The following is a 17,896-nucleotide window of genomic DNA, read 5'->3' on the forward strand; positions in this document are numbered from 1 at the left end:
AGCACTTGGACAAGCACATCTGTCATTTCGCATGGACATACTCAAGGTGGGAATGTGGGGGGGAATGCAATGCTCTTGCAATCTGGGGCTCAACAAACATGCAACAAGTTACTTACCTATGGCTAAGGAACATGATCTCGACAAGAAATCTTGTCACATATACCCAGTAACATGAGAGCTACTTCCCATGCTGAGATCTCACATTCATATGAGGGAAGCGGGTGTGAATTGGAATAATTCCTGTTTTGTTGAGGACCTTACAACCATGTAATATTGACAGCTTCTGGGGGAGGGGAGGATATGTGAATATGTCTATAAACATGAATTGCTACAATGATCACATATCTTAGCCCTGTGAAGAACTGCTAGAAGCAGGGGTGGGGGGAGAGAAGGAGCTCTCGAGAGAAAGATTGAGAACTGTGGCTATAATTCAGAGGCAACTGCTTTGCAAAGCTTCCCAAATGGGGCACAATCTGTATGTGTATTCATGTTCTCCCCATGTGCGTGCGATTACATTTCCCTTTTTGCAGAAAGAAACGAGAGCACTAAATTGCTACCTCTTAGAGAACAGGAAGTTCTCCTGTAGTGTAGAAGAGCACAATTAACCATTCTGCAGGCAGTTACATCTAAACAGAACGGCGTGCATATTGGACAGAATGCCAGCATGCTTGGGGTCAAGAACAGCTGAAGTCATTGGCTAATGGTGCTCTCAACTTCAGTTTCCCAGTTTGTGAAACAGGTTATTTTTATTCCTACCTCACAGGTCTGATACAAGAGTGAATAAAAGAGGGGTGTTCTAGAAGTACGAGAATGCAATTTAGCTTGACCTCTGCTCAAACAATACATGTGAAGACAGAGGCGCTCTTACCCCTGGACTTTGGGGCCAAAGTCCAGGGCCTCCACACCCCCTGGGGGCCCTCAAATCCTTCTTAGTCTGTCCTGGGTGATGTGGTTTGTGCCCTCAAGAACCTCCATGTTACAAAATGATGCTTAACTTGCAGCAGGAGGGCCTCCAAAGACCTTTGGGTCCAGGCTACAAAATTACCCAGGTGCTCCTCTGGGTGAGGATGAAAGGGAGACTGACACTGACAAAGAAGATGAAGCCACAACATTTGCCATGTCTTCTTACCTGGTACAGAAGTGGTGGGAACACTTAACCAGGATATGCATACAGTGCACTGCAATTATTCCAATCACAAGCAAGCTGATGGGACCCAACTATATAGTGCGAGAAGGAGAAGAGTATTTAGAGCATGCTCTTGTGGCAGGAAAGAGACATGCAAGATTTTTCAGTCAAGTCAAACAGTTTTCCAACGTGCAAAAACAGAAGACACTATGCAGAGAATGAAAAGGACCTCTTGTTCCAAGAGCTGATAGTGTGCATAATGCAGTTATTCTAACAACTTAGAATTTAATATGTTACAATCCATAGGACAACCCCTTAGGTGTATTTTTCTTCTACACTGCAGGCAGGAGGCTGGGACTGAACAATTGTGTCTTGCCTAAGTCCACATAGTGAGTTCATAGCATACACAGAGTGCTGACATGTCTTCCTTTCTGAATTGTAGCTCAGCCTTTTAGCCCCTGCACCAAACCAACCTACCAGAGGTCTCCGTAAACAAGAGAAGGGCTGAAGAAAGGCACCGAGTTGGTCACTAACCATAGAAAGGAAGCTACAGGCTCAAGGACCGAGTTTCCTTTGCAAGTACCATTATTCCTTAAAGTTCCCCCACTAGTCCATGCAAGAAGTTCAGAACTCAGCCTCCTGCTCCCAGGTGGGAAGTCCTTTTCCAGACGACAATTCTGAAGAAAAGAGTCCTCCCACTCACTGCTGGACAGAAGGGCCTCTTTGGAGTAAGCAGAGCACACACACACACACACTGCATCTACATGGCTCTTCTGCTCAACAGACAAAAGAGAAGGGAGGACTAGGAAGGAGAAGGGAACACTCCTTCCTCAGATAAGGAAGGGGAGAACAGCATCCACTGCAGGCACATGCTCTTTGCTAGGGATGTGCGGACCGGTCCGGCAGTCTAGGGGTTCGTGGTCGTACCGAACCACCACCACCCCGGTTCCGTCGGACCGGGACCGGACCGCCGGGTCCGGTCTGTCAGGTCCGTGAACTTTTTTTTAAAAAAATTAAGGTTAAGGAAGTGCCTGTAGCCCCTTTGGGGGGGCTTGCTGAAGCCGTGTGTGTGTGTGTGTGTGTGTGTCCACGCGGGTTCCCTCTTTCCCCGCTGTCCCTCCTCATCACTGCCGCGGCCGGGTAACTGAAGTCTTTTTGGCCCTTTCGGGTCATGGTACGAGTGAGCGGCGGCCATTTTGGCAGCCACCATGCATGCACAAATGCCCTAAAATGGTGGCCGCTTGCTCTTACCGAGGCCCGAAAGGGCCAAAAAGGCTTCAGTTACCCAACCGCGGCGGTGATGAGGAGGGACAGCAGGGGGAGAAGGAACCCACGTGGACACACACACCCCGCGCGGCTTCAGCAAGCCCCCCGAAGGGGCTACTTCCTTAACTTTAAGATTTTTTTAAAGAGAAAGAAAGTTCATGGACTGGACCGGGGGGGGGCGTGTTCGATGGGGAGCTGGACTGAACTGGCCTGGTTCCATTCGAGGATGGTCCAGCCTCGAACCGAACCGGGCCAGACAGTTCCGTGCACACCCCTACTCTTTGCCTCTTAGCAACTGGACAAGAGGGCACATGTATAAATCCTATAAGCCTATGCTGATATGTGAACAATGACACAACTCTTATCAGAAGGTTTCTTGATAGTGTTTCAGAAGGAAAGGTTGGAGTCTCTGCTGCTCAAGCAAAGTTTGCCACTTACTAATCAGCAAGAGGGGCCTGGTTTGTGTGCACATGGATATATTTTATTATTTAAAATAATTATGTCCTACCGCTCCAAAGTTCAAGATGGTTAACATCAAGTTTGAAACAGTACGATTAGTAACACGAGACAATAAAGCTTTCCACAAAAACAGGACATTATAGAATTATATTTGCAGTGGCAGTGAAAACCAAAGACCCACCTCCTGCTGCCCCAAGAAAGGTGAATTTTGCTCTCTTCAAAACAACAACAACAACAAAGAACTAACTAAAAGGGAAATGTCCTGAACCTCATCAGGGAGGCTGTTCTTTAGCATTATGAAGGCTTTGCTCTCAGCTGTGGATATCTTCGCCTCACAAAGCAAAGGAGCTGGAGTGGGGCCTGATCTGCAGACCACAAATGACCGCAGGACTTGGATTGGGAGCATAAGAACAGTCCTGCTGGATCAGGCCCAAGGCCCTTCCAGCAGTGTTCTCTAATTTTTTTTGTCTGTGTGTGGAATGAGTTTTGTTCTGGGTGGCAGTATCAAGACATGTGAGTGCACATGCATTCAGAGTGGGACCTTCCTGATTAAACCTGAGCAGGATCTAAAATTAACTGAGCGGACATAAAAAAAATGTGAGCGTGCACATGTGCGCACACCTTAGAGGGAACACTGCTGTCCAGTCCAGTATCCTGTTTCACACAGTGGCTCACCAGATGCCTCTGGGAAGCCCATAGGCAAGAAGTGAGGGCATGCCCTCTCTCCTGCTGTTGCTCCCCTGCAACTGGTATTCAGAGGCATCTTGCCTCTGAGGCTGGAGGTGGCTTATAGCAAACCAGACTAGTAGCCACTGATAGACCTGTCCTCTATGAATTTGTCTAAGTCCCTTTTAAAGCCATCCAAGCTAGTGGCCATCACCACATCCTGTGGCAAACAATTCCACAGATTAGTTATGCGCTGTGTGAAACAGTACTTCCTTTTGTTGGTCCTCCATTTCCTGGGCTGCAGTTTCATGGGATGACCCCTGGTTCTAGTGTCGTGAGAGAGGGAGACAAACTTCTCTGTCCATTCTCTCTACTTCATGCATAATTTTATACACCTCTATCATGTCTTCCCGGAGTCATCTCTTTTCTAAACAAAAAAGCCGTAGCCTTTTAAAGGTTTAAGGCATTTTATTTATTTATTTATTTTATTTTATTTCTATACTGCCCTTTATTTTATTTTATTTCTATACTGCCCTTCCAAAAATGGCTCAGGGTGGTTTACAAAAAAAAATAAATGAATAAAATGGATCCCTATGCCCAAAGGCCCCACAATCTAATGAACAGATTTTAAAAGTAGCATCATACCACTGAAAAAAGCACTATTTATTTTAACATTTAACTTCTAGTCTCCAACTTAATTTGTACAAAGTGTGCTGGAAAGTCACAAATGTGAGGTAGGGATGTCCACAAAACCAGTTTGGAGGCCTTTTTACAAAAGTCCAGCAGTCCCACTGGTTCGAAGGTGTGTGTGGGGGGGTAGCTTTAAGAACTGGGGAGAGTGCTCTTACACCCCCCACCCATGTTTCCCCTGCTGGTGCTGTGTAAAATTGGTCCCGCAGGGCGGCAGCGCACCTCCTTGTTGCCCTGGTGGACTGGAAATGCCTGGTGCACGTTGTGCTCACTTGCACGTGCATCAGGCAGTTCCAGTCCACAACGCACTGGGGCAGCAAGGAGGTACGCTGCTGCCCCACAGGAACGATTTTGCACACAGCACTGGTGGGGAAAACATGGGGTGGGTGTGGGTAAGAGCACCCTCCCCAGTCCTTAGAGCGAGCCCCCCAGCCCCACACTCAAACTGGCAGTTGCCGGTTCCATGCACATCCCTAATGTGAATTTACTCAGTTGGGTGCATGTTCCATCCCCTTCCCCGCACACCAAGGCTTTGGGCTGAATGGGACTTGCTGGATCTGGCAATGGAGTCACAGATGGTCCTCCCATTGTCCATAATGACTCGGTAGCTCACAGTGGGCAGACACTCAGTGGACTGAATCAAAGTCTGGCAGAGGAGGCTGGATGGCATGGATTTGAATGACTGCACTGAATTCTCTAGAGAGGAGTCCCTTTGCATGTCTGTAGCTCTGCTCACCATGCAGGGGATGCAACATGCTGTTAGAACAGGACTGCACACCAGACCTGGATACTTCTTCACAGCCAGTTCACCTGCTGAAGGCTTGCTTGAATATGGTACTTGCTTCAGATGTCTATCAGGCAGCAGCATTCTGCACTAATGGAAGCTTCCAAATAATTTTTAAGAGCGGCCTCACATAAAGTGCCAGTAGTTAATCCTAAAGGTTATAAAACCATGGCAGGATCCCTTATCTCTAGAAAGGGGTGTGGCATACTTAACAGGTAGTAGAGAATGCACACAACCCTGCTGCTGTGCACACATGTTCCTGAGGGGCCCTTCTCAGCTTTGGATAAGCCTGGAGAAGAGCTAATCTTGTGGTAGCAAGCATGACTTGTCCCTGTAGCTAAGTACGGTCTGCCCTGGTTGCATATGAATGGGAGACTTGATGTGTGAGCACTGTAAGATATTCCCCTCAGGGGATGAAGCTGCTCTGGGAATAGCATCTGCATGCAGAAGGTTCCAAGTTCCCTCCCTGGTATCTCCAAGATAGGGCTGAGTGAGATTCCTGCCTGCAACCTTGGAGAAGCCGCTGCCAGTCTGTGTAGACAATACTGAGCTAGATAGACCAATGGTCTGACTCAGTATATGGCAGCTTCCTATGTTCCTTTCCCTTTGCTATTTTCACTCCATAAAAGCATGAACTGAAAGTCATGTCCCTTCTGAAAACAATTGTTATAAACTTACATTTTGTTTCTCTCTTTTGCTCTTTGCTCAGCTAAACAACTGTGTCACCAAGCTTATTCATTCCTATTCTTCCACGCCTTGTCATCTTTTTCTACTTGGTATTTATTTCTCCACCCATTTGCTCCCTCCTGTCCCCCTTTCTTTCCAAACACTTGCTCAGTTTTGTGGATAAAATTTGAACTTCATCCCGCTTGCTCTACATCTAATAATTTGTCAGTCTTCCTCCTCTATAATTTTCTTCAATTGCTCTTATTTCTTCTGCTGATATCTCTATTTCTTCTGCTGATCTCTCTCTCGTCTGCCACATGTGCACTTGACCTTCTTCCAAAGGATCTATTAAAATATCTTGCACCTACTACTATTTTCTGTTACTATTTTTTAATTCCTCGTTCTTTTCGGGTTATTTTGCTTATGTTAATTTCTGCTGCTCATTTGGTTCTTTTTGGAGTACTTCATTTTACCCGTTTCTCCTATTTACTTACTGAATCCAGTTTAAGTTTTTTCACTTTAATTCTACAGATTTCAGCAAGAAAGTTCTGGCTTCATCAGGAATTCCCAACTTTTTTTTTTTTTAAACAAGTGTACCCCTTCAGTCACAAACCTTCTGCTCAAATACCCCATAGAGATTAGATTGCGAGTGCACACATTTAAATGTTACAATTATGAGACAAGCTACTCCCATCACTGTTTACATCCAGACCAACTTACTCATGAGTACTCCCATTAAAATGAATAGGGCAAGTAAGCCTGACCCATGAATTACAATACAACTGCTTATGAGTAACTTAATCTGGATGTAAAACAGTGACTGGAGTAGCTCATCTCATGATGGTAACATTTGGGGGTGTGTGTGTGTACACATATACAGAAACACCAATGTAGGTGTTACAGTTAGGGAGATAGACTACTGTGGTCACTTGCTCACATCAACACTAAATTACTCATGAGCAGCCTTACTGAAATTAATGGGACAAACTTACTAGTCCTATTCATTTCAATGCAAGTACTCAGTGCTAATTTTCTGAAGTCTGTCAGTCAGGGGTACACAACCAGCCAATCAAGAGCTGAAGAGGGTGGCTTTCACCCTCCTCCTTCCCCTTCTGCAGTGGACTCATCACTGAGGATGTGTCAGCTTCAAACATAATCCTCAGACAGGAAACAAAGAGTGTGGCTGCAGCGTGGAAAGGTGGGGCTCCAATCAGCCCTTGAGAGCCTTTCAAGGGGACTAGTACCCCCTACTGGGAACCCCTGGGGCTCCATCACGCTCAACCTTTTCTTCCAAGCCTCTAACCTCTGATCTCCACCCTTCTTTTCTTTCTCCTTCCTTTCCAAATATTCTTGTTTCCACCACTGAAAGTTTGTGGGCAGAGTGTGTTCTTTGTGCTCAATTATTTACAGCACATAATGTTGAAGGATTAAAAATATTACTACTCATAACTTGTTTGTAGCTAATTAAATGCTTTTGCATGCAGTATATTGTAACATGAAATTAGAACTATTTTGATGTAACTTGGCTTAATTGTAGTGTATGTGATCTTGAATGCATATCCTTGAAGAAACTTGTACTGCTGGAAGAATTCCAATATCCGTGCTACTTGCATTGAAAAGCAAGGGAGCATGTTGCCCACACACTTTGGAAATGGCTTTTGAGGTCATGGCCTACATACTTCACCAACTAGGTAATTATTTCATAGAACAGAGTAGATATATTAATTGGGCTGAGCTGGACTAACGTTTCATAATATTGTGTAATGAAATGAACACACAAGCACTTCCTGCAGTTAGAGGCCTTACTGGTTTTGGTTAGCATTATTGTACAAGAGGAAGGAGAGGACACCAATAGTATATTTGGCGTGGTTGTGCTTGGTGAGCCATTCTGCAGGGCAAGGCAAGACAGCTCTGTGGCTGCAGCTCTCTTTAGAAGCCTGGGGCTTTAGGATCTTCTAGCCCAGCTCAATCAGAGAACCTGGAGCCAAGGAGAGCCCATCACGGCACAAGATAGACAGTATCACTCTCTCAGACAGCTCCTACAGTCAGGAAATTCCTCCTGGCTTGCCTGAATCTGCTTCCTTGTAATTTCAACCCACTGGTTTTGGTCCTGCTCGGAGGAGCAACAGATAATAAATCTGCTCCTTCCTCTGTGTAACAGCCCTTCAGATATTTGAAGAGGACCATCACCTCTCCCTTTATTCTCTTCTCCAGGCTAAATACACCCAGCACCTTTAACCAATCCTCATAGGACTTGCCTTCCAGACCCCTTCCCATCTTTGTCGTGCTCCTCTGAACCTGTTCCAGTTGATGAATGTCCTTCTCAAAATGCAGTGTCTAATAAGTTTAAAGGGCAAACTATAAAAAGGACAGGTAATCTTGGTTCATGCTTTCCAACAGCTTGTTCTCGGTTCTGCTTGTATCCTGGAACAGAAGGCTGGTGGGGGGCTCTATAAGCAATCAAGTACATATTGCCATTCTCATTAATTTTGTCTGGTGACCATTCCTAGTAAGGAGAATGGTCCTCAGAGCCCCTCTCCTGGTTTCTATTTCCCATACAAAGAGTGGGAGAGTTTGTAAACAGATAGCAGCATGCAGAAAACTCAGCAGCAGCTCAGTATACCTGGTCTTCTGGAGCATGGTCTGTGATGGAAAGAGACCGTGATGGGAGAAGTAAAGTAAAGACTTTACCTTTTGCATCTTGGTCATTCTTTTGCGGATTTTGCCCACTGGCAGTTGGAATTGCAGTCTGCTGTGTGCCAACCATTAGATAACACTATTTTGTCATTACTACAGATATAGCTAGGACTAGTACAAAAAAGGCTCAGGTTTGGAAAAAGTATTCCCCCCTCAAGCAAGTCAAAAGCAAAAGTATCCTTCACTAAGCATAGAAGACAACATTGGCTCAATCTCTCAAACTATCTACAAGCTTTTTTCTTTCTTTCTTTTTAATAGAAGCCAACCCCAGACTGACCATCTAATCTGAAATGCATTAAATGCTAAAACAGCACTCTTACCACCAAGCCAGCATTCTTCACAGCCAAGGGAAGCCCCAACATGCCCGTTCCAATGTTTCCTTTCAAAAGGTGTATTAAAGTTTGATACCATCTGAGGAGAAAATGAGGCAGAGAGACCATCAAGGAGCTTAAAGGATGCAGCCCTATAGAAGCCCTCAAGCCAATGCCCTCCCAGGGAAGTTTTTTTCTCCCAGCAGAAGCTGCCAATCGTACACATTCAAATATACAGTGAAACCAATCTCAGCAGTGGCATGAGCTCCATATGAAATTTAAGATAAAGTTAGGAATGAGAATGCACTAAAGTTCTGGGCTAGCTGAATATGAAACACACATACACAGAAATGGGATGCTGAACACTAGATGGACAGTCTGATCAAACAGAGCTCACCAACATGAATACAGTATAAGGCCATACAAATGACCCTTTTGCTATCCATCTGGAATTTTGCATGGCAAGATTCCTCTTCATACTTGGTAGGATGATACAGGCAACCAAGGTACATCACGACTGAGAGAGTTCTTCCCCAGGATAGCTTAGTTACGTGTATAGTAACTAGTTATAGTATCTCCTTGGATAGTAATGAAGTATGATAGTTACTGCAGAGTTTCAGGCAGGAGACTTTCCTGGGCCTTTCTCTGGCAGGCACTGATTTGAGCAGAGACCCTCTGCATGTAAAGCAGGTGCTCTACCACTGAGCTGCTTCTCCACCACCACCCAACACACCTTTAGAGGGACATTCTCCATCACAGTAGTGAATCCTGGCCTGAATCTTAGCCTTTCATATGGTAGGCAGGGTTATTGGCCACTCTACTAAGAAGGAGATGTGGGCTTGTATGGAAAGGAATGACTGGAACTGGGTGGGGTACGGAAATACAAGGACTGATGTGGAAATAAGGGTGTGTGAGAGGCGGCTTGCTAAAGTGGAAATAAGGTAGCTGAATGTGGAATATAGGGGCAGAAGAATGTGTGGAAATGAGATGGAAGGTTTTGTTTTTTGATTCTAGAAAATGTTTTATGTGTTTTTTATTTTAATGTAAAGCCACTTTAGGAAGGGTGGTAGGTAGCTAAAATAAATAAAATAAAATAAAGACAGATCATGAGCATATTTTCATTTATACTTTCTTGCTATATTTTAAACATTTTTGTAACAGATGCATATTATAAAAGTTTAGTAACAAAAGGGAGGGAGAGAAGGGGGGATTATGAGAGTTGAAGTCCAATAACATCTGGGGACCCAACGTTGAGAATCCCTGCCCTAAGGTATCCTGGTGCCATGCTATACAAGACTTCAAAGTTTAGCCCAGAAAGAAACTGGAAATGAGTGGAACTCATCGGTGTTGCATGTTCCTAGTGGTTAACATTGGATAGTACTCTCACTGCATTATGGGCTAGTTAAAATTTCTAAACTGTCTTCAAGGGCAGCCTCATTAAAAAAAATTTACAGTGATAATCTCATTTATATTATTCTCATATATTGAGAATTTACTATAGCATACAACAGTGGCTAGCTTCTTACCCTCCAGAAAAGGACACAGGTGGCATATGAACCAAAAGTATAGCTAGAAGTTTGGTTTATTAGGTGTGCTGTTTTGGTTAGCTCTGGTTAGGAGTTTGTGAGATGAAGATGGAGTAACTTCTACAGCTGTTTCTCAAGTTAACCACTGCAATCTAAAGCTCCTTCTCTGGAAAACGGTGGCAGAGCCAAGTTTCAAGTAATGCCACAATAACAATGACTATAACAAAGTATAATAAAGCTCAAGGGAAAGGAAGGATTGTGTGAAGGAAGGATTAAAAATCTTTTAAGACTGGGAAACATTACAATTTCTCCCAGAAGCAAACATAAATATACAGTTTTTCCAAGAGTAAGATCTTAAACTATTCCTGCACAAAGCATACAGACCAGGAACTTCAAATCTGGGACTCCAAGGGATCTAACAGACAGCAAAAACAATCATGAGTCATTATTTTGATAGGCATCAGTATACTGAATGTAGGTGATAAGCAGGTTTTCCATGTTCTGAGCAGCCTTGAAGAAGTGGACAATTAAAACTTTGAAAAATACATGCTTGCAAGTCATGATTTCCTGAACAAATGAGGCTACAGAAGAAGTTCTGGTTCTATGCATAAATGATCTGAAGCTTTACAGTCTTGGCAAGCTAAATTCATACTTCCAAAGATTTGAGAAGTACAATAGCATCCCTATGAGGCAAAGTGATTCTTAGATGAAAGAAGAATTAGAGCATTAAGTCAGAGTTATTACATATGAAAATCAGTGAGCCTAATCATGTATAACTAGGTATAGGACTGCCACCTTAGTTCTTGCATATTCACATTTTGAAACAAGCCTTAAGGATGCACATTCTCTCTCCTCCCACTTCATATTCTCTCCCCCACCGCCTCACCATTTAAAAGTAGTTTGCTTATGTGTCAATATTCACACAGACTGAGGAACAATGCAACCACTTACGTTGTCCCATTTGTCTCTCCAAAACGCTGGTAGGATGAAGGATTGGCAAAAGTGCTTACGCCCTCAGGAGGGCTGCCATCAGGAGTCACCTCCGTTGAGCTGTAGTCATTGTAGTCTTCGCTCCGCAGCCTCCTGGTGGACATCGTGGCTGTAGGGGAAGCAACACCAGATACTCCTAACTCAATGCTTCCTCCCTGGGCTGTTGCCATGCTCGCTGCATGAGGCTTCTCTGGATGGGACATTGCTGCAGTACAACTGTCTTGCTCTTATTAGCAGAGCAGCTTCTGCCTGGACAGCTTATATAGAGCCACACCCCGAGGAGCTGCAACAGTAGCACCCTCAGAGGAAAACTCTGGATTGGAGAAATGCTTTGGGATCAGCATTTTGCTATAATTACCACTGCAGTAAAAGTGTAACCCTGTCAAAGTCCAAACACCCACACTTTCCCTCATAAAGTAAAGGAGCTATCAACTCCTGATTGATTTGTTAAGCCATTACCACTATCTTGAACTTGACCGGCGTAGGCATTTGAAGATAGCTAACTGTACAATTTGTATCAGTTTTCCCCAAGAGGAAGGATAAGAGGCACATTCCGCACCCAGAAGAGATTGCAGCAGGCAAATCCATTTCCCAAAGCCTGAGATCTGCTTCCGAAGAATAGAGGCCCACGCTCAGAACAAAGGGCCCATACCCACCATCTAGCTTAAAGCAGTGGGCCCTAAAGTTCAGAAACCAGAAAAACAGGGTCCCACAACCAAAATTATGCAAAGACTGAACTCCTCACCCCATTCCCTTTCAATGCACACTAATGAGTTGCAGTGCAAAGGCCTCACCTAATCTTTAAAGGCTGCAGCAACTACATCCTATTCTACTCCCACATTACTTTCCACATCAAAACAGTTCAAATCCTGTTGTACATGCACCTACATAGACTTCTGTTCTTCATGTAATCTGTCCCCCAAATTTCCATGTTCCCAAAACAAAGCTTTCTTCTGGAAAAGCACACAAGAACAGAATCTACTCAACACACTTTATTTTGGTAGTTACTCAGTATAGATATTCAGACTGTGGAAGAGGGATGTGAGGAGCGACACTCAAGAGAGGATCACCACAGAGAGGGGACTATCATCTTGGTTTTTGTTTGGAGATTTTACAGTTTGTTTCCTTGAAAGTTGCAGTTCTACCAGGCCTGATAATTCCTTATGCCTTTAGGAGCTATCAACTGTTAAGATATTCAGAACAAATTGGATAAAATGTGTATACATGAGCATATTAGACATATATATGCACCCCTGCTAATTGACCAAAGAGGCACCTTTCCAAAGTGATGATTCTCTTTACTTAGCAGGGGGAGAGCAAATGGCCCTATCCACCCCCTACAAAGCACCCCCGCAGTGGCAGTTGCTGGTGTCTATCTTATGCTTCTTTTTAGGTTGTGAGCCCTTTGGGGACAGGGAGCCATTTTGTTTGTTTGTTTATCTATCTATGTAAACCACTTTGAGAACTTTTGTTGGAACGCGGGATATAAATATTTGTATTATATATATATATATATATATATATATATATATATATATATATTTCAAGTGTCATAAGGAAAGACTTAATGGGAAGTATTGTAACATTCCTGATCCTACAAACAGGATTTGTAGGATCAGAAGCACATTTTGCATTTGTGAGCTCCTCTGTCCTCATCCTTACCCCTGTTGCACACCCCAATTTCCAGCCCTCCTTGAGGGCTAGTTGAAAACCATAGTTTATTGTTATATCTAGAGTGAACTATGTCCACAGTTTGCTCAACTGTGAATATGGGTAAGAGGAGGAAATAGGAGTAGGCAAGAAGAACCGGGAAAGAGAGGCTGCACAAGCACAAGACTCATCTAGAGCAGTGTTTCTCAATGCTTTTGGAGTCATGGACCAGTACATTCTTTGTGTGCAGTTTCCCAGACCATCAGTTAGTAAAGGGGCTGCCCCCTCATCCCCAGGCACCTTTTCAAAACAATTTCGAGCCGGTGGCGGCCGCTGCTGAAAGCTCTCCAGAGCTCATTTCTAGGCAGGCAGCCCTAGCTACTGGGGTAATAATGTTCATTTTGCCTCCTTGAAATGAACATAATCCCAGCAACGAGGGCTAGCTGCCTCAACCAGGCTCCATGGATCCTGGGCCCTGCCCTTTTTGCGTGTGACATCACGTGCAAAGGGAGTGGGGCCCAGGATCCCTGGTGAGTTCCGGGGAACTCCCGGCAGCAGCCCACCACCACCTCAAAACTGTTTGGGGATGACGACTGTTTTTTTAAAAATTCCTCATGGACCAGCACCAGTCCGCGGACCAGTGGTTAAGAAACAGTTGCATGTTGGGTCTAAATTGAGCCATTGGATAGCCTGTATTTTGTGGAATACATTTAACTTTTGTGTCAATGCATTGGACGCAGTTCTATGAGTATGTACCTATTGTGTGAAGCCAATGAGCCATAACAACTTTTAAGATATGAAGCTGCTGTCTTATACAGAGTCAGGCCATTGTTCCATTTAGCTCAGTCTCGTCTATGCTGACTGACAACCCCTCTCCAGGGCTTCAGGCAGGAATCTTTCCCAGCCCTACCTGGAGATGAACCTGGGACTTTCTGTATGCAAAGCATGTGCTATTCCACTGAGGCATGGTTCCTCCTGTCCCAAATTTCTGGAGGTTATACTGCCTTTAGTTTTTGTAAACTCCTGATGAAGAACATATTGTTTGAAAGAAAAGGTCTTACAGTTTACACACTCTTGATGTGTTTTGCTACTTTGTTCCAAAAACTGTTTTATTGTAGTGCTTTGTTTGGCATCTCTTCTAGCCTGTGGATCATTTGTCACTCTCTACTACAGGACTATTTTGCTAGAATTAAAGCAGTACAGCGTTTGTGGTAAAGTATAATTTCTATCCAATGCTCATACCCTAAATCTTCAGCAGAAATTAACTCTAGGACATAGACAGGAATTCTTGTGCAAATACATAGTATGGCAATAAAGTTTCCGTTTCACCACCGAATTCAACACAAAATTGCTGAACCATACAAGACATATTTAGTCTGCTTTTAAATATTCCATTAAACTCACCTTTCGGAGAATTTAGATCCTGGCAAAGGATGTTAAGCATAGTGCAACAGCAGTCATTTCACAGAAGAATCAAAAGGAAAACAAAGTAAAAATGTCCACAAAAATGGTAACTTTGATATAAACAAGCAACACCTTGATTAATGCCAGAACATGACAACCAGAAACTGCTGACAAAATCATCTGCTAGATCAGAGACAAAAACTCTTCCAAAAAAGCTACTCAAGAACAGATAATTATACAACAGCTGTTCAACCTACTCCTCCTATCTTACTAAATACATCTCATAACCGGAACATTACACAGCAACAAGATACTGGAGTCTGATATAGCTCTCTAATTCTGCGATCTACCCATGGCAAAATGCTTTCTATACTTCCCATTGATAAGCCTTGGAGCTCTTTGGGAAGCAGCCAGATTCACCCTACCAATTATATGACAACTTTGTTTCTTCTTGATTAGAGATTGCAAAGTAGCAGGAAACACAAGAGACCAATTCCACTGCAATCGGCAAAAAATAAATAAAAATGCTCAAGACAGTGGAACCTGGAAGAGTACTGGATGAAGGGTTACAACTGTAGAAAGGAGAAATGTTTGCAAGCAGAGGTATCACTTGGAGACTCATGTTACATCAACTTTTGACAGCAGACACGCATGCACACAGTGCTTTACACAAAAACTCTTACAGAAGGTAGAGCTATTATAGGAAACAAGGTAGAAAAAGCTTTCTAGAAGATCTGTATTTGAATTCTCCACCTATTATAGTAGGGGGTGGGGGGAATCAATAGTAATGGTAGTAGCTTTGTTACCTTGTAAGATTACTACTTCTTAAAACAAAATAATTGCCAAAAGCAGATTTTTTTTTCATTTTTAGTAATGAATAAAACCACACTAGTGCTCAGAAGGTCAAGAGGCATCTGGATGCACCAACAATCCTGAGAAAAGCAGCACAGCAACTTGTGATATGACAAGCATTAACCTAAAATTACATGCACATCTGCATTTGTCAGAATGGTTTACTCCCTATGAAAAACTTCCATCTGATTGCTTTGCTGTGCTGGTACACACAATAACTGTTTTCTACCATAAGGAGACTTTTTGTAGTCTCAACATCAGGGATTTGTGTGGATCCTAGTCCTGTCAATGGTTCAAAAATAAGTCTAAATAACTAGTACTATTACTACCACCACCACTACTAAATGTATATACCGCTAAACTGACATGCCAAAAAAGCCAAGCACATCTGGCCAGGATGCAGATCCCACCCCCAAAGCATTTGAGGAGTTCCCCCAAGTGCTTTTCTGTTCCCACAAAACATATTTCATCCTCCAGAAGTGTCTGTCCTCCTCCCTCTCCAAAAGTTTAAAAGTGAGGAGTTGCTCCTCAAGCTTTCCCTATGTCAGCACCCCTATATCTGGCCAACGTAACTGTCCACAACTTTACCAATAAAATTTTTGATAAGTTGAGCACTCACAAGGAACCCACTGGTAACTCCAAACACCAGCAAGTCATGGAAAAAACCCACTCCTGTGAATTGCCCCAGCCTTTCAAATATGTTGAAAGTATTTATAATCCATAGCAGAAACCCACCCTTGAACAAAAAATGCCAAGGCCAAACCCATATACCACCTCCTGTGTATGTGAAGAGTTACACAATGCAAAAGCAGCCTTGAAAAGCCATTTTTAAGTGCAGTCAGAATTCTGGGGTAAGTTGCCTTCAGCACATAAACACATTTCCCCTAATTCATACTACTGCTTCTGACAGCAATTCGTTTCTGTTTCCCCTTCAGTTCCAGAACATATCATCCCTATACTCCAAACTTTGCTACAAAAGATCTCTTCATGGCTTCCCCATCCATCTTACATGGACTCCTCTGCTTAACTTCACCTTGAGCAACTGCTACAAAACATCAAGATTCCAGCCCTACTATCCAATTAGGGCTTCTTTGTGTTTCTAAAGAGAAACAACCTCTATGCAGAAAATGAGGTCTCTAGCCACATACACACAAGGAAGTTGCAAAGCAGCATGCAACAGCTTCTGTAGGAAAAAGGCAATTGCATGATTTCGCGTGACAATGTGGTTTTCCTCTCTACACAGATAGTACTTCCACGTACAAGAAGTGGTGTGTGTTAGGCAGCCCTCATTCATGCATCTCTGGCTGACACTCCAGTAACCATTATCCCACATGCAAACCACACACTGGCAAGGGGCTAATTTTCACACCCTGGCGTGTTCTCCTTGTACCCCTGTCCCCACCCCCAATTCCCAACACAAGCTATGTGTGCAAACAGACCTATAGTTCCCCCCCACACACACACACACTCAACACAAAAACATTTGTCACTGTTCAATATATGAACACCACAAAAAGAAATCTTTCATTCTATGCTGAAATACCTCTTGTCTATCTGATTCCATGCACTTTTCTGGGAAATACTCTGTTCCACTTTTGAATAACACTGCAACAGAAAAAAAGCACCAATCCTCACAATGGATTGGTCCGAATAGTCTGTACCAGTGTTTCTCAACCACTGGTCCATGGACCGGTGCCGGTCTGCGAGGCATTGGGTACCAGTCCGTGAGGCATCACTAATAAAAATCACCCCCCCCCAAAAAAAACACTTTGGGGGCAGCAGGGGCCACCGGGAGCTCTCCAGAGCTCATTTCCAGGCAGCCCTTGCTGCTGGATAACATTCATTTCACTTCCTTGAAATGATCATCATACAGCAGAGGGCTGCCTGGAAATGAGCTCTAGAGAACTGCCCAAAATTGTTCATTGGGAAGTGCCAGGGGGTGGGGTGGGGGGCGACCCCCTTACTAACCGCTGGTCCAGGAAACGGCGCATGAATAATGTGCCAGTCCATGACTCCAAAGACGCTGAGAAACACTGGTCTGTACCATTCAGACATATCCCACCAAAGTACACAGAAATACTACCCTTCAGACACATCATCTGTCAGGTTTTTAACTCCCACTGTAACATACATACACCCCAGCAAGCTCCTGTAGCTTTAACAGGAGCATAGGTGGGAGAAACTCGGTGGACACAGCATTTCCCACCACTGGACTTTCATGTCAGAAAGTGTTGCATCTGCTGAATGTCTGTCTGTCATCCAGCGGTTAGAACACAAAGGAGTCTTACCAGGCAAATGCTAATAAGATGGCAACCCTATAATTAGCCATGTAGTACATTACATCTTTGGCTATTTATTATTCCTGTACGCCGACGGACGAATCCTTAGGACGAGAAACCCAGTCCAGTTCTTCCTCTTTCTCCTCCACCCATTCAGCCCAACAGATCCCATACCCACCTCCCGATTGCATCCCGCACTCGCTGCTCCCAGGCTCTCTCAGCCCTAGCAAGCCTCCCCTCTGCAGTGGAGCCATGTACGCGCCCTCCGCTCTCCCCGCACTCACCACGTCCAGCTCCACCACCGGTCTCTGCTTTTTTTCCCTTTCAGGAGCTTTCCATCTCGGCCCTTTCCTCCAGCGAGTCATCCGACAGAACCTCCTTTCACTGATCATGTGACTGGGCCGGCTCAGCCACAGACACACAGAGCGTCAGCTGACACTTTCCCAAGCGTGGACTTCTCCTCCTTAACACTCCACTTCCGCCCAAAGAGCTCATTTCAGGAAACGCGCAGACGCAACAGCGAGGGAGTT

General features: G+C 44.1%; 1 protein-coding gene across 4 annotated transcripts in view; it reads right to left on the minus strand.

The window, feature by feature from the left end:
- LOC128346951 (proton-coupled amino acid transporter 1-like) overlaps positions 1-17,837 on the minus strand; it is a 70,749-nt gene extending 52,912 nt beyond the window's left edge. The window contains exons 1-4 of one of the 4 annotated variants that reach the window (XR_008317309.1): positions 17,651-17,836; positions 11,143-11,290; positions 8,675-8,765; positions 1,130-1,218 (exon numbers count right to left, since the gene is read on the minus strand). Coding sequence is in view for 1 of the 4 variants with exons in the window: in XM_053300797.1 (XP_053156772.1) it covers positions 1,130-1,218; positions 8,675-8,765; positions 11,143-11,285 (323 nt within the window). In the remaining 3 variants the exon portion in view is untranslated. Of the gene's footprint in view, positions 1-1,129; positions 1,219-8,674; positions 8,766-11,142; positions 11,291-17,650 lie in introns of all 4 variants that reach the window. The other 3 variants (XR_008317310.1, XR_008317311.1, XM_053300797.1) reach the window with 3 other exon arrangements.
- Positions 17,838-17,896: the final 59 nt, after the last annotated feature.

The sequence above is a fragment of the Hemicordylus capensis genome, chromosome 2 (assembly GCF_027244095.1).
Source record: "Hemicordylus capensis ecotype Gifberg chromosome 2, rHemCap1.1.pri, whole genome shotgun sequence".
Lineage (NCBI taxonomy): Eukaryota > Metazoa > Chordata > Lepidosauria > Squamata > Cordylidae > Hemicordylus > Hemicordylus capensis.